At 40.1% G+C, this 14186-nt stretch overlaps 1 protein-coding gene across 1 annotated transcript in view; it reads left to right on the top strand.

Annotated features, from left to right (window-relative positions):
• The window catches only part of vegfba (vascular endothelial growth factor Ba), a 24802-nt gene extending 12771 nt beyond the window's left edge, over positions 1-12031 (top strand). The window contains exons 6-9 of the mRNA XM_007550303.2: positions 2509-2592; positions 4416-4565; positions 4757-4975; positions 6272-12031. Coding sequence (XP_007550365.1) covers positions 2509-2592; positions 4416-4565; positions 4757-4975; positions 6272-6293 — 475 coding nt within the window. The 3' untranslated portion in view covers positions 6294-12031. The remainder of the gene's footprint in view (positions 1-2508; positions 2593-4415; positions 4566-4756; positions 4976-6271) is intronic.
• Positions 12032-14186: the final 2155 nt, after the last annotated feature.

The raw sequence follows: 14186 nt of genomic DNA on the forward strand, positions 1-14186 counted from the left end.
TGTCCCTCCGGCGGGAGTTCTTGCCCCCCGTGTAGAAAGCTGGTGTGTTGTGTTTGCTTTTCCAAACATGGCCGTGTGCAACATGACTCAGCATCTGATCCACGTACAGAAAACAGCACCAGAAGGGGTGGTTCATCCAGCAGTGAAGATCTAAATGATCTGGAAAGAGTTTCTCCTAGAAATTGTTATAAACAATCCATACTCATGGACTATAACATCTAACATTTTAAATTAGTCCTGCTGCTGGACATGGTTGTTTTTTGGGATATTTTAGCAATTTCTTTGACTGTTTCATGGTCTGACCCTGGGTTGGATTTTCTGTGATGTTCCCTTCTGCACTGATTGGCTACTTCTCAACTCTTCTCACATTGATGAGCCTCAAAAGCGACTTCTTGAAGGTCTTTGCTGATGTTTTGCAGCAAACCCACCCAAACATTTGGCCCCAACTGCTGATGATGAATTAATCATCTCCAGTTTTTTAGCTGCACTTGGCTGTAACTTTAACTCTTAGATCATGTTGGTGTTGGCGTCACTCTTGTACGTTGTAAAAGTACGTTGTAACTTAGTTTCAATATGCAGGCTTTATTTTTTTTTTAAATTTGGTAATTTTTACTTCTAGTTTGGTAAAAGCTTCAAAATCATTAAGGAAATACCAACAGTTTTTTTTGCTATAGTTTCCTGCTTGAACCTGCGGATCAGTAAAGCTGGTCCACAGGTGCAGCAGACCTGTGGGCCATCGGCGTGTATCGCATCATTTGTGTGTGCATTGGCCTCTAATACATTTGTAGCACTACCAGAGGTGGAAATCCTCCCCAGGGAGCCTCTAAGCAGCCAGCTGTAAAGTGACTTTAATCCCCAATGCTTGTTGCAAGGTGGAATCGGTGCAGGGATGCAATCGTTACATAAACGGGCTCTGACTGGACTGCTTCACCATTATGTTTTATTATTATGCAACTTCCTGTTTACTGTTAACTCATCTGAGGTTTTGGACTTGGAGTTGATTTCAGATAATTTTATTACTCATTAAACTCTGTTTGCTGTAAATAAACTCAGAGATGGTAAACCTTGCTCTTCCTGTGAACGCTGCGAAAGGAAAATTTCTGCTGGGTCTGTTTGTTTGTGCGCCTCACACTGCCAGGTCCAGCCACAAATTCATATGATTGCATCCATAATGTTTATGTCTTCCTGCTTCCTGTTTGGGCATGGACATAGATAAGGGATTCCAACCTATGTGTGTGCATTCATCCTGGCCATATTTAATGTTTTAATTACAGATCAAGAGCATAACATAGTGTCTGAACTCTGAAATACTTTGATTTTGGCTGTGTGGAAACACATTTGTGCTTATTTAAAATATGTTTTTGAGTGATTGTGAGTGTTTATTAGGGAGTTAGCATCTGTCTGATTCTCTTTAAACGTCCCGTCTCCCTCTGGGACAGCTCGCATCCTGTTGTCACCATAGTGATGATTTTATCTCCCCCGCCATGTGCTCTGTCCCAGACACAGTCACGCATCCATAATAGTAAATTAGAGCTCCAAAAACAACAACAACAGTGGCAGGAGGGGCGGTTTATAATGTCAGACCAAAGCTGGTTAACGCTGTCCTCATGTCTGGATAAAGGTTAACAACGAAAGACGAGTGAAGACCCAGAGGTTGTGTTGACAAGCCAGAATTTAAGAAGATGGCCAAAATGGGAAAGTGCCATCTTGGTAGGTCACCAGTAAACAGCGCTACGTAGGAGCAGCTTTACAACCAGCATTGCCGAAGCTTAACTTTAACTAGTGCAGCGTCTAGCAGTAGCACAGCTTGTAAAAATCGTCAACAAGTCGTCTGTGTTTGATGAGAGAAGGAGGAGGATAATGATGTTAAATCCAAGGTTTTCTTGCAGCACATCAGAGAGTTATGAAAGGCATCCGTTTAGAGAGTATTATATTGAACACTTCTCATATAAAATCAGTTTATAACTCCTGCTTGGACTAGAAGAAATCGTAATTTATTCTGATCTTCACAAACTTGTGTTTTTATTTGTGTGCCGAGTTACAACGTTCCCTTTGTTCAAGATTTTAGATTTAAATATTCTGCAGAAAATGATGACCACTTGTACTTTGCCACAGTCACATCTCATTACTGTTAATATTAAAACCTTTATCTAAAATTTGTCTAAAGATTAACCCGACCAAAACCAGTCGGCTATTGGGGCCCAAAGGAAAGAAATATCACAGTTTTTTCCTTTAGCTTGTGGATTTTTCCAGTCAGTTGTTTTATAACATAATAAATTATAATGATGCAAGAAATAATTTGTACAACCAAATAAGGCTGGAGAAAAGCCTTTATTTTTGTCATGTAATGAATTTGGTGGGAATTCTCATCATATTCCAACAAGGAAGTTGCTATAAACATCAAACCTATTGTTTTAGCAGTATATATATATATATATATATATAAAATGACCCGTTTTTAATCATTAGATGTAAAGTCTTAACAAAGTGCATGTTTTCTGTTCTCAGGCTCCATTTGAAGCCAGCAGGAAAAGAGAGGAAAAAAGTGGGGAGGAAGTCCAGGCAGAGGAAAACCGGATCCGTCAGATCTGTGTATGTTCAGCGTTCTTTACACATTTTATCTCAGTTTGAAGCTTCACCTTGTTTTTTTTTCTTAAAGCAGTCTGGGTTTTCTGGATGCTCTCAGGCTTAGTGAAAGTGTTTCGATTAGAGAAAACTGGGTTATCTGGGCTGCGCTTTTACTGAAGGACAATTTGTTTTACAGCCACAGCAACAGTCAAGGTCTCACTCACACACACACACACACACATCGCCATAATCCACGGATAAACTCCTTAGTCACGGTTATCAACTCAGTATTTAGCCAGTAGTTGGCCAATATGTGCTGTCTGGAGCTGTGAGACACACTGTTATATAATCCCTGATACAGTTTGGGAATTTAATAACTATTAACTCCTGGAGGATAAAAGATTTAGCGCTCCTTTCCTCTGTAGTGTTTTTCATCTGCTTCCCCTTCACTTTATTGTCAGTCATTTCCGGACCCTTGGGGCCAGAGGTGGCTCCGTTTGGGTGTGATGTCCCCCAGCACCCATCCATCACTCAGAAAAGGCTTTATTCACACTTTGGCAGGGGTGAAATCTGTGTAATCTGCTCCCAAATGCCACTTCTTCTGTCCATGCCAGCGGCAGGCGTGGTCACCGGGACGCGAACAAAGATGGGTCCTCTCTGCCTCATTAAGTAAGTTCATTAAAGCCGCCGGCCTCCTGGGGACGACTGAGGCAGAACCAGCTCCAGTTAATGGGCCGACTGACGCAGGCAACTTTCTCAGACTTAGACTCTGGAGAGCGAAAGATCAGGGCATCTAGAGGTGGAACCGTAAGAAGTGAAAGGCAACAAGGCGATCATAGCCATGGTAACAGACGGAGAGACAGACAGACAGACAGAGGAGCGAGTTTGTCAGCCTCTAAAGAAACATTATCTCACATTAGTCACACATCTCCCACGCACTACATTGTGGGGGTTTGTCTCGGACAGGCAGTGTGCGTGTTCAAACAAGCCCTGCATTTCATTTTTAGAAAGTGCATCACTATTATCTAGACTAAAATATCCCAGTAATTACCTTACACATTTGTCACACACTTTTGTTCCTGGCCAACAAGATATGCAGTCCCGTTCTGTGTTCATTTAGGATTCTTAAATGGGGTCAGTTTATTCTCGTCAAAGATGGACCTGTGATGGTAAAATAAAACGGTCAGCTTGTCGTCCAAATCAAAATTTTTTAAAAGTCAGATATTCTCTTTTCCCCAGTGGCAGCTGATCCACAGGGGAAACGAGTTGTCCTCCTGTCCTGTTATGAAATAATATGTCATCATCTAATCTACTGTATTTCATCATATAATTCATTATAATGTAGCAAATATTTACATTTTATTATACAACATGCCTCCCCCCACGTCAATGATTGTATTGTGTTATGTTGTATTTTATACTGTTTTGTATCAAAATATTTTGCTTTAAATCACAACTTATAATATATTCATAATTTACGACATCTCATTGATCATGTCACATCTTCTCATATTCTTATATTTTATCATAACAAACCGCATCGCATTGTGTGGCAGCATATTGTGTTTAAAATAACACAATAATCATACATGTTCACATCATATACTCTATCATATTTGATCACACTGTACCAAATTTTCACATAGCAAAATGTGTCACATTATATTAAATTTCATGGATTATATTGACTTGCGCTGCATTGTGTTTTATCAACTACATACGTTAAATGCGTATTGTATCCAAATGTTGGTTATTACTTAAGATTACTGAAGCACTCTGGGATTTCTCTCTATTTGTATTAACTCTGAGTCTAACCATTGTGGTTTTTGCATCTCTTTTTCATCCAGAACCCATGATCCTCTGATTCCTCCCTCCACATCTTCTCCTCCTCCACCTCCTCCTCCCACCACTCTACCTCCTCCTCCTCCTCCTCCTTCCTCCTCACTGAAGCCTCGGTGCCGCATGTACAGTTCTCAGATGAAGGAGCTCTCCGCGAGGTAGGCGTTCATTATGTTTGATTTAAAACACAATTATTCACACCACTAATGTGATTAATTAAAATTAATTCTAATTCTAAATCAATCCAGCAAAGGAAACAATACTCTTATTAGGCTGAAATTTAGAAAGCTGCATGACAAAAAAAAAACAACTGTTTATGAGTCTAGTGTATTATTTGTGCTTTTTCCAGAACCCATGCTCCTGTGATTCTTCCTTCCATGCCCCCACCGCCTCCATCTCTTCGTCCCACCACCCTAAGCCCCTCTCTGCCTCCGTCCCCGACACCTCGGTGCCGCCCCTGCAGAGGAAGGAAGTGGGCCCTGGATGAAACGTCGTGTCAGTGCAGATGCACCCTCAAAGCCAAGAACTGCAGCCGAAAAGGCCAGACTCTCAACTCCCGTCGCTGCAAGTCAGTTCATATGAATGGCACAAACAAATCTGGACAGCACAAATACACAGATGGGTATAGAGGATCAGAGATACATTAATAGAGTGGTTACTAGGAAAGTTGAAGGAAAATGATCCATTGTTTCCAAATGTTTTTACAATGAAGTCAGGAAGGTGTGACATCTATAGACTCTTCCTTGCAAAAATACTCAGGTTTAGTCAGGTTGGACAGCAGTTATCAAGCTGGACTTAGATCTGGACTTTGACTGTGTTCATGTAACACATGAATATGTTTTAAACTAAACCAGGAATGTGAAACTCCAGTCTTTGAGAGTCCTGCAACTTTTAAATGTGTCCCTGGTCCAACACACCCGAACCAAATGGATGAAATACCTCCTCAGTTTTAGTTTCCTGCTGAAGATCCAGTTATTTGATTCAGGCTTTCTGAAGCAGAAACACATCTGAAAGGCCCTCAGGAGTTTGACTCATGTGGTCTGAGCCCTTCTACAGTTCCTGGGGCTATAAATATTGAAGGGGGTATTATCTTATTTATACAGTACATTTAAGGCAACTGAAGTGAGCAAAGTCCTTCACAAATCCACCAAAGAGCAGAAAACATTGAATGTAAACATTAAAAGAAGTGAAAGAGTGATTCTTATAGTTTTTGATTTACGTACCAGTTTACAGGTGGGACATAAGTTTTAAATTGGGTCTCGTCTAACCAGAGCCGCTCTTCTTCATGTTTGTTAACTTCCCCTCCTGACTCGTGTTTAACTGGAAACAGGACGTCCTGATGCTGCCTTTTAAACAACTGCTTTCTTCTTTCCACACTTCTAGAAAGGCCAGATGTGTGACGTTTATGACGAATAACTAATAATTGTGGGTCTGTGCAGCTTCTCCAGCTTTTCCATGGGCCTTTAGCTGCTTTTCTGACATAATGCTCTCTTTCTCCTGCTTGTTGGTTTTTCTGAACTTCCATACTTGTCCTAGTTTTGGATGAATAAACAATAAAATATTGTTTTATTTTGTCTGTGCAAAAATGCATGAAAACCCTTCATCAGTTTCCTTTCACTGTGCAAATATTTGTTACTTTTTTTTAGTCTGTCACAGAAAATGCGAAGTTGCAACATGAAAAGATTCAAAGGGTTTGAATAGATTTGTAAATGCAATCACCTAGAGCTTCAGAGTATGTACACCAGCCTTCCTTTAGTCCTAAAAGAAGATATTTGATAAGCTTGATAAGTGAATTTCCATTGTCCAGGATCAATCAAAACACCTTTATTGCTGACACTTTCCTCTCTGTTGTTTGTTGTTTCAGGTGCGAAGCGACAAGGACTTGATCCGTCCAGCCACTTCCTTCATATCCCACCAAATATCTTTATCTCCATCACCTGCTCTGAGCATCTGTGCCATGGACAGCACAGATGGTCGGGCGACCAGTATCAACCAGAAGGATGTATTAGTAGAAGCACACACTAGAACCTGTACTCGTGCATCATTACACCCTAAATGTGCCGTAGATCTGTATGTGTGCAAGCTTATTTTCCACCTCGTCGCTTCTGTGGCAAAGCTTCGTGTGTGTGTGTGTGTGTGTGTGTGTGTGCGTGTGTGTGCGTGTTTATGCACATTCTGTGTCACTTGAGTGAAGGATGAAGGCCCTAGGACTCTCTCTGCTAAGTTGTTTTTTTTTTTTTGTTGGAGACTGGATTGCAACTTAAACTGCACAAGAGACCAGACTGGCTGGGCCAAAGTGTCCTTCATGTTGATGTTTCGGTGGAAGGAAAACTGCACACTGAGACGGATTCCAGGTTTATATCAAGAGGATTTGAGAAGCAGCAGCAGCAGCAGCAGCAGCGTGTTATCAGTGGACATATGTACTTTGAGGCGCACCAGAAGGATACGGGGCATGTTCATGAGCAGGCACCCCGGTGTCTCTGGACCTAACAGAGAGGATGAATGCTGGGACGGGGGGTATCTGTGTGGTCTGCTCACTGAAAGACACAGATGGGTTATCCCTGCAACCGCTCACTCTCACTCAAAGCGTATGACCATGGGCTGGCTCTCCAAGCCTCTTTCCGGCATTTGTTTAATTTTGAGCCCTTTGTGTTTGTCTCTCTTCAGCTCCTCAATTGAAAGGAGCCGCTTTGCCTCGCTTTGCCTCTCTTTGCGTCTCTTTTCGGCAGTGAGGAGAATGGCAATAATGAGGCCTGGCGGCTCTCCACTGCTTCACTCACAGAAACATTCACACTTATAATACCAGGAACACAGACGTCAAGCTAAATGCAGACATTGACGCTGCTGCGGCGGCACACATGCATCTGTATCTACACACATACATGCAATGTGAAACGAATGCTAGTAGCCATAAGCCATTTGTGCAAATATATGTCAGTTGTTTCTCTGCAATTTTACTGCAAAGTAAGCATGTATATAGAGAGTATTTTATAACATGCCACTCTTTTATATTTTATTATAATTCTGCCAGGTTGATTGCAGAGGTAATGGAGAGTATATATTGCGGGAAGTGTCTCTGTTTTGCTTGTGTTCATCTTTAATCCGCCTGCATAACGACTCACGCTGGGTGGCCTGCTGGTTCGATGCCCAAATGTATTGAATTTAAACAGAGAGGTCTCACACGAGTCACAAATGGGAGACTCTATAGATTTACAAAGTGTAATTCAAACAATCAGTGGGGTGGTGTTGTGTGCAGCACACAGAAACCAAGCAAATAGCCGTCCCCGGTGCAGTGAAAGGAAAACATAGCTATTGTTGTTGCATGTTAGAGCCCGGATGCAGGGAGTGTTTCTCACCCAGAGCATAACTTGTTTATATTCAGGCTGAATCTCACGGTTTTACTCAGTGTTACTTTATGACCGCTCGGCTACAGAGTCGGGAAACAAAGATTTACTTCCCGAGCAGCTTGTCAGTCAGTCGGTGTGTGGAGCTGAAGAAGTGGCAGGTCAGAGAGTTTAAAGTCTGTTTTTTTTCCCCTTCAACTCCCATTCAGAGCTTGTCTGCTGTGCCAAATTTGACTGAGAACATTTTAGCCGTGACGTATTAGGGGTTGGGGTTAGAAAACTGCTCAACAATAGCTTGGAAACGCCGCGATTCACGGCTCAGTGTTCATACAGTCCCGCTGATTGAAGAATGGTCACCCAGAAACAAGCTACCATCCACAGTGTGAATTATTTATGTGTCGGCACTGAAGCAGCAGAACTTTGTTTGGGTGGCTGCTGTGATAAGCTTTGTATTTATACTCTCCTCAGATGAGATTATGTTTTTTTTTATTTCCATGCTCATTGTTCAGTGTTTATTGCTGTCAATCAATGCTTCAATCACTACCTCTCTATTAAATATATAATGTATATATACCATAGCAATGACAGAGTATTAGAGCATTATTGTTACTTCCTCTGCGTTGAATGAGTTAATGATGCATTTGGCAATAAGGAGAGTCTCTGGTGTAGAGACGGATTATTACTGTTTTAAAGGAAGAGGCTGAACTGGTCCTCTGAGTGCAGAGGCGAAGGTTTCCTAGTGCTTCGTTATATTTTCACCGTCCAATTTTGGCTTTACAGGTGCATCCCAGTGAGTTAGAATAGATTTTAAAAGCTGATTTATTTCAGTACTTCAACTCAAAAATGGAAAAATATGTATTATATAGATTTATTACACACAGAGTGATATAATTAAAATATTTTTCCTGTTAATGTTGATCATTGTGGGTGATTATGGCTTAATGTATTGAAACAGGATACTTAATAGAGAACTCCATTGCTAGTTCTCTATAAACCCACAAAATGTCATTGCTGAAGAAGCTGCCTGCTCAGAGTGCAGTATCCAAACACATTTTTTCCTTTCACTAAACTTTCCATCATGGAATACAGCTCTGCTAACTGGCAGCTTAACTTACAATTATCTTTTGCGACTTCCCCTTCTTATGGAGAGTGTCCGTGTTTTTCTCTCAGTAAATCAGAACTTTATGGACTGTACAGTATGTGGACTCAACACTTGGTTGGTTTTAGAGCATGAAGTTTTCTAAAACTCCCCAGGGATTGACTGCACTGACTTAGACTTGATAAAATAGAGTGGACCAACACCAGCAGATGACGTGGTGTTGGTCCACCATGTCATCTGCTGTACAAATTTCACTCTGGACTTCAAGCAACAAGGATTTTGTGCCACTCCACCCTTCCCACAAATTTTGGGACCTTCATATCCAAATAAAATACCCTATCCCTATCACTCATGCACTTCTATCTACCAAACTTTGTCCTTCCGCTCACCTTTCCATTATTTTGTCATTTCGCCGGGTCAGACCCTGTCGGAATGGGCCTGTTCTTTCATATCGAAGGTGTCCTTGTAACTTTCCACATATACCTTCAGTGTCACTTGACAAACAGAGCGTAGTCTGAAAAGTTGTTTGTTTCTTATGCAAACATAAGCATGATTAAATATATGTATAGAATGAACACCTATTGCATTCACTTCAAACATACCCTTCATTTGTTACACTTAAAAAAACATCTAGAAACATTACTTATATGGTCAAATTGTGTAATGATGCTTTATTTATGATGCTGCTTGCACACTCACTCCAACCACCTTTCTTCCTTTCACTAAACTTTCCATTGATATGTTTGGATTTAGCTCCGTTAATCACCAACCTATTTTGCCATTGCCTTTTGCGATGTATCGTTTTTGTGGAGCATGTCAGCTTATGTCTCTCAAGTCAGCAATTCATAACATAATATCCCATTAAAAAAAATATTTTTTGACCTTATGTGATATTTTGATATTCTCTGAAACAAAATTTGGGTTTTCATTAGCAGTAAGCCATATTCATCAACATTAACAAGAACAAAAACTTGAAATCACTCTAGTGAATTCATGTAAAATCTGAGTTTTTCTTCTTTTTTTTTAATTGAACTACAGAATAAATGAAGTACTTGATTTTCTTATTTACTGAGATGCATCTGTGTTTAGGATAACTTTGGGGAAAGTTACACGGGAAGATACAAGTCTTTTTTTTCTTAGAGAAAAACTGAAAAACTCGAGGGAATAACTACTATCAGAGACTCTTCACGTTTTAGATACAGGATCACATAAAATGAGCTTTAAACCCTCGAGTTCGTTAGTTTTGTATTTTCACCTGAAAAGTCCCTAAGTAATCGACCTATTGAGCCTTAGGCCATAGTGATTAACTTTGGGGTCTATGGCGAAGAGACACTTGAAACAGTTCAGAAAACCCTCCTTGTTCCCATCACCAGGCCAGAGTGGGATCTTTCTGCTTCTGCTTCATCAGCGTAAATAACGACCTCATAATGATGAGTCTGAGGAAGCTTAAAAGCTTAAATCTCCTTTTAAGCTCTTTCTGCAAAAGAAACTCTGCATATATTTTCCTCTTATTAGCTGCAGCCTCATCAACCTGACTTTTTTCCCCCTCAATTTTAACAGATGGTCCTGGTGCTCGGACCTCCAAGGTTGAAGAGGTTAAAGGTCTCAGTTAGGCAGATTAGGTTACTTTTGGGTAGAGCCAGGCTAGTTTAGCCCTGTTTCTTTATCTTAATGCTAAACCCAACCACCCAGTTCATGAACCAAAACACATAATCAGAATATACATGGATTATGGTATCAATCCTCTTGTTTTACTCTTGGGAATGGAGTGTTTTTTTGTGATATCACTTGCAGTCTTTCCTGTTTGAATATTAATAATTTGTATAAGCATTTAACACTTTGTGTTTTAAGATTAATATTTAAATAAGCAAACAAATGTTAGAGGGAAACCAATGAGTATTTGGACCGCAGTACAGATTGCACTTGTGATGGAGATTGCAGAGCACATATTGTAAGATCGATTCATGATACAGCAAGAAATAAAATCTACTTTGAGGACCAAAAGAAACGAAATCACACATTCACTTGTGGTGTAGAAAAGTATTTATAACCGTTAGACTTTTTCACATTTGGCCACAATAACCACACGAGGTTCAATGTATTTTATTTGTATATATATATTCTTATTTTTTAATGACAGACACAAAACACTAACTAGCGCATAATTGCAAAGTGGAAGGGAAAGTATACAGCAGTAGTCACAGCTGCTTTGGTCTGAATTTTTTTTATTTTCAAATTTTGCCACGGAGTCTCAATTGGATATGTTTGTACTTTGACTGGGCCATCCTAACATGAATATATTTTTATCTAACCCATCCCTTTGTATTTCTGGTTGTGCTTTCTGGGGATTTTTTTCTGCCAGTAGTTGTAATGCTCTCCATTGTGTTTAGATAGACTGCCATCTCTTAGTAGGTGATGTGTATCATTTACCTTTCACTTTACAGTTATGTAGGACTTTGTGTTGGACTGTCACACAAAATCTCAATACAATACATTTTAGCTCGGAGCTGCAATGCGTTGCTTCACAAAATATCAAAGAGTTCAAGGTGCACTCTGTATATTATGTGTTATGCACATTTTCACCAAGCGTTCTGTTTTAATGCATGAAATCTGATCAGTTTGTCAGGAAACTTTCATTCTACAAACATCTGGATTTACCTGTCCTGCCTCTTCATGCAGATTTAAAGTGTGGACATGTTTGTATCTCTTAGATGTCCTTCTCCTGTGTGAACTTCCAACATCAATGTGCTATGTACTGTTAAGGTAACTCTCTCCAGCTTCCAGTGTCTGAATAAACTCTAGTTATCCCCTACTGAACTCTGTAACATCCTATAACCTGTCATATCCATACTGTGTATGACATAGTGGATACTTTAGAGACATATCTGTAACTTCATTTTAGGTGTCCATTACAACAAATCTCTACTCTGCAAAGACTTTGTACTGCTGTAGCCTATGTAGAGACAAGAAAGCAACACTCTTTTTTTGCTGCTACACCATTTGTGCCCTTTTATGATGTCTTTGTAGAAAACGATGCAGGTTTATGTTGTATTAACTTGTAAGTTAATTGGTTCATTGTCCTCATTAAAAGTGTACTCTGCGTCCTTGAATATATCCAGAATTATACCAGAATACAACCATAATGTTACAGATGTTATTAAAGGAAATGTCTTATTTTTCATATGTGCTCTGGTTCTCTTCCTGCTCTCCTCTGTTCCTTTGTTTCTTTTGTTTTTTAATCTCTCGTTGGACCGTAATGAAAGGTAAACAGATGCTTTTCATTATGCTGCCACCCTGGGAGTTGGACACTGAGAGAAAGTGCGTATGCGCTGTGACGCAGTGTTGTGAGACATAATATTGTTGCTGCGCCTCCTCTCGTCTGTGCTGCTGAGTCAGAAGTACAAACGTGTGCAAGCCCTCACTATTTATTTACTCAGACTCATGTGAGGCCTCAGATTTGAGTTTTATTATCCTTAATATGCATCTGAGTCAGTTTACTTGTGCCACTGTGGGAACAATGTCCAATACTGGCGAAACTCTAACAGACCTATTTTTTTCTCCGGTATTTATGTTGGGTCTGTGCCGCAGAACTAGTCAAAATTTGTTCTCCTGCTTCTTGCTTAGGCCTTGTTAGCATTTTACTATAAATTAATGATGCGGTGAAATAACATATGTTCAACACTGTGTAAAAAAATTCAAACTGCCTCTAGTTTATTTTAAGTTAAGGCCAAAATTTTTCATATTCCTGATAGATTTAGGTCTATCCATCCTTCCATCCATTGTCTCTTCTCTATGCAGGGTCACCTGGAGTCTAATGCTGATCTGTAAGAACGAGGTTAAATCCTGCACAGGTTGGCAGTGCAACACGGAGCAACAAAAAACACAAGACAAGCAATCAGGCACACACACGTAGGAGGAATCTAGAAAGACCAATGATCTGCAATAGGAACCGGATTACCTGTAGAGAACCAGCTCACGCAAACTCCATGCAGAAAGACCTCAGGCTGGGATTCCCAGGTTTAAATTAGTCTTTTTATTGCATTATGGCAATGTTTCTTTTTGACTAATTTTAAGGTTTTGGTGCAGCCCATCCAGAGTCCTGAATTGAATCTGATAGAGAATGTGTGAAGGGAGCTAAAGATTAGGGTGATGGTATGGGGTCTTTCAATCTCAAAGACCTGAAGCATCATCAAAGACAAATCATTAACATGCAAAAAAATGGTAAGCAGTGACAAAATCCTCCTTTTTCCGTTTTCTAATAGACATATGAAGGTTTTCATAAAAACTGACAGGCATTAGGAACTGTTCATAATTTCATCCAATGTGATAAAAACAACCAGATCCCTCTTTTAAAAGAGTAAACCCAGATAATGATACTGCCATCACCATGCTGCACATTAGGCATAGTTTTCTTTTGGCAGAGCTCAGTGTTGTTTTTGAGCCAAACTCTTTAAAAGATCATCCAAAAATCTGGAGATGAGACCAGCTGGTTACTTAAAGAATATAATTATATAAACAAACGTGGGCCTCAAGACTTTTCCACAGTGCTGGAATTACAGGTTGCTAAATTATGGACATGTATTCAATTTTAATGATTTCCTGGAAAGGAAAGGAAAGGAAAGGAAAGGAAAGGAAAGGAAAGGAAAGGAAAGGAAAGGAAAGGAAAGAAAAGGAAAATGTAAGATCAGAAAAAGGGAATAGGAGTGGAGGATGAGAAGAGCTAAGTGCTGCTGCCAACCTCTCTGTTGAAAGGGCATAATGCCCGCTCTAAATATAGCAGCCAGATTGGGGAGACAGGGAGCAAGAAAAGGACAGAGTGAGTCATGTATAGACATAGAGAGGATGTCTTCTCTCTACGATCTACTCAGTTCAGCTCTTTGCACTTTAATCCTTCTAATATTTGACTAAATATTCCCAAAAACCAGAAGGACGCTGTGTCTGTCTTTGACTCCTTGCGTATTTTACACACATCCTCTTTTCCTCTTGGCTTCTCTTCCATTCCTCCCTCTACAATCCTCACTTTGTGGCTTTGTCTGCTTGTATCAGGACTTCCTGTATTTTTCCACCTTGCTGTTCCCTCTCTGTTTTTTCTAATAACTACAACCATGGTTTCCTCCCTGCTTATGTAGCAGCAGCTGTGTTGAAGCAGGTACTGGTCGCTATCAGGTCTGTGTATTGTCAGATGGTATCAGCTCCTCTGTGTGAGTCTGTGTGACAAAAAGGCAGATAACACAGACCAGGGGTAGAAAGAAGGGAGATTTAGTTCAACGTTAGAAAGGCAGGGAACATTCAAGCGTGTTCGCAGGACAGTGAGTGTTTTTTTAGGCGAATACAAA

The sequence above is a fragment of the Poecilia formosa genome, unplaced genomic scaffold (genome assembly GCF_000485575.1).
Source record: "Poecilia formosa unplaced genomic scaffold, Poecilia_formosa-5.1.2 Scaffold35, whole genome shotgun sequence".
Taxonomy (NCBI): domain Eukaryota; kingdom Metazoa; phylum Chordata; class Actinopteri; order Cyprinodontiformes; family Poeciliidae; genus Poecilia; species Poecilia formosa.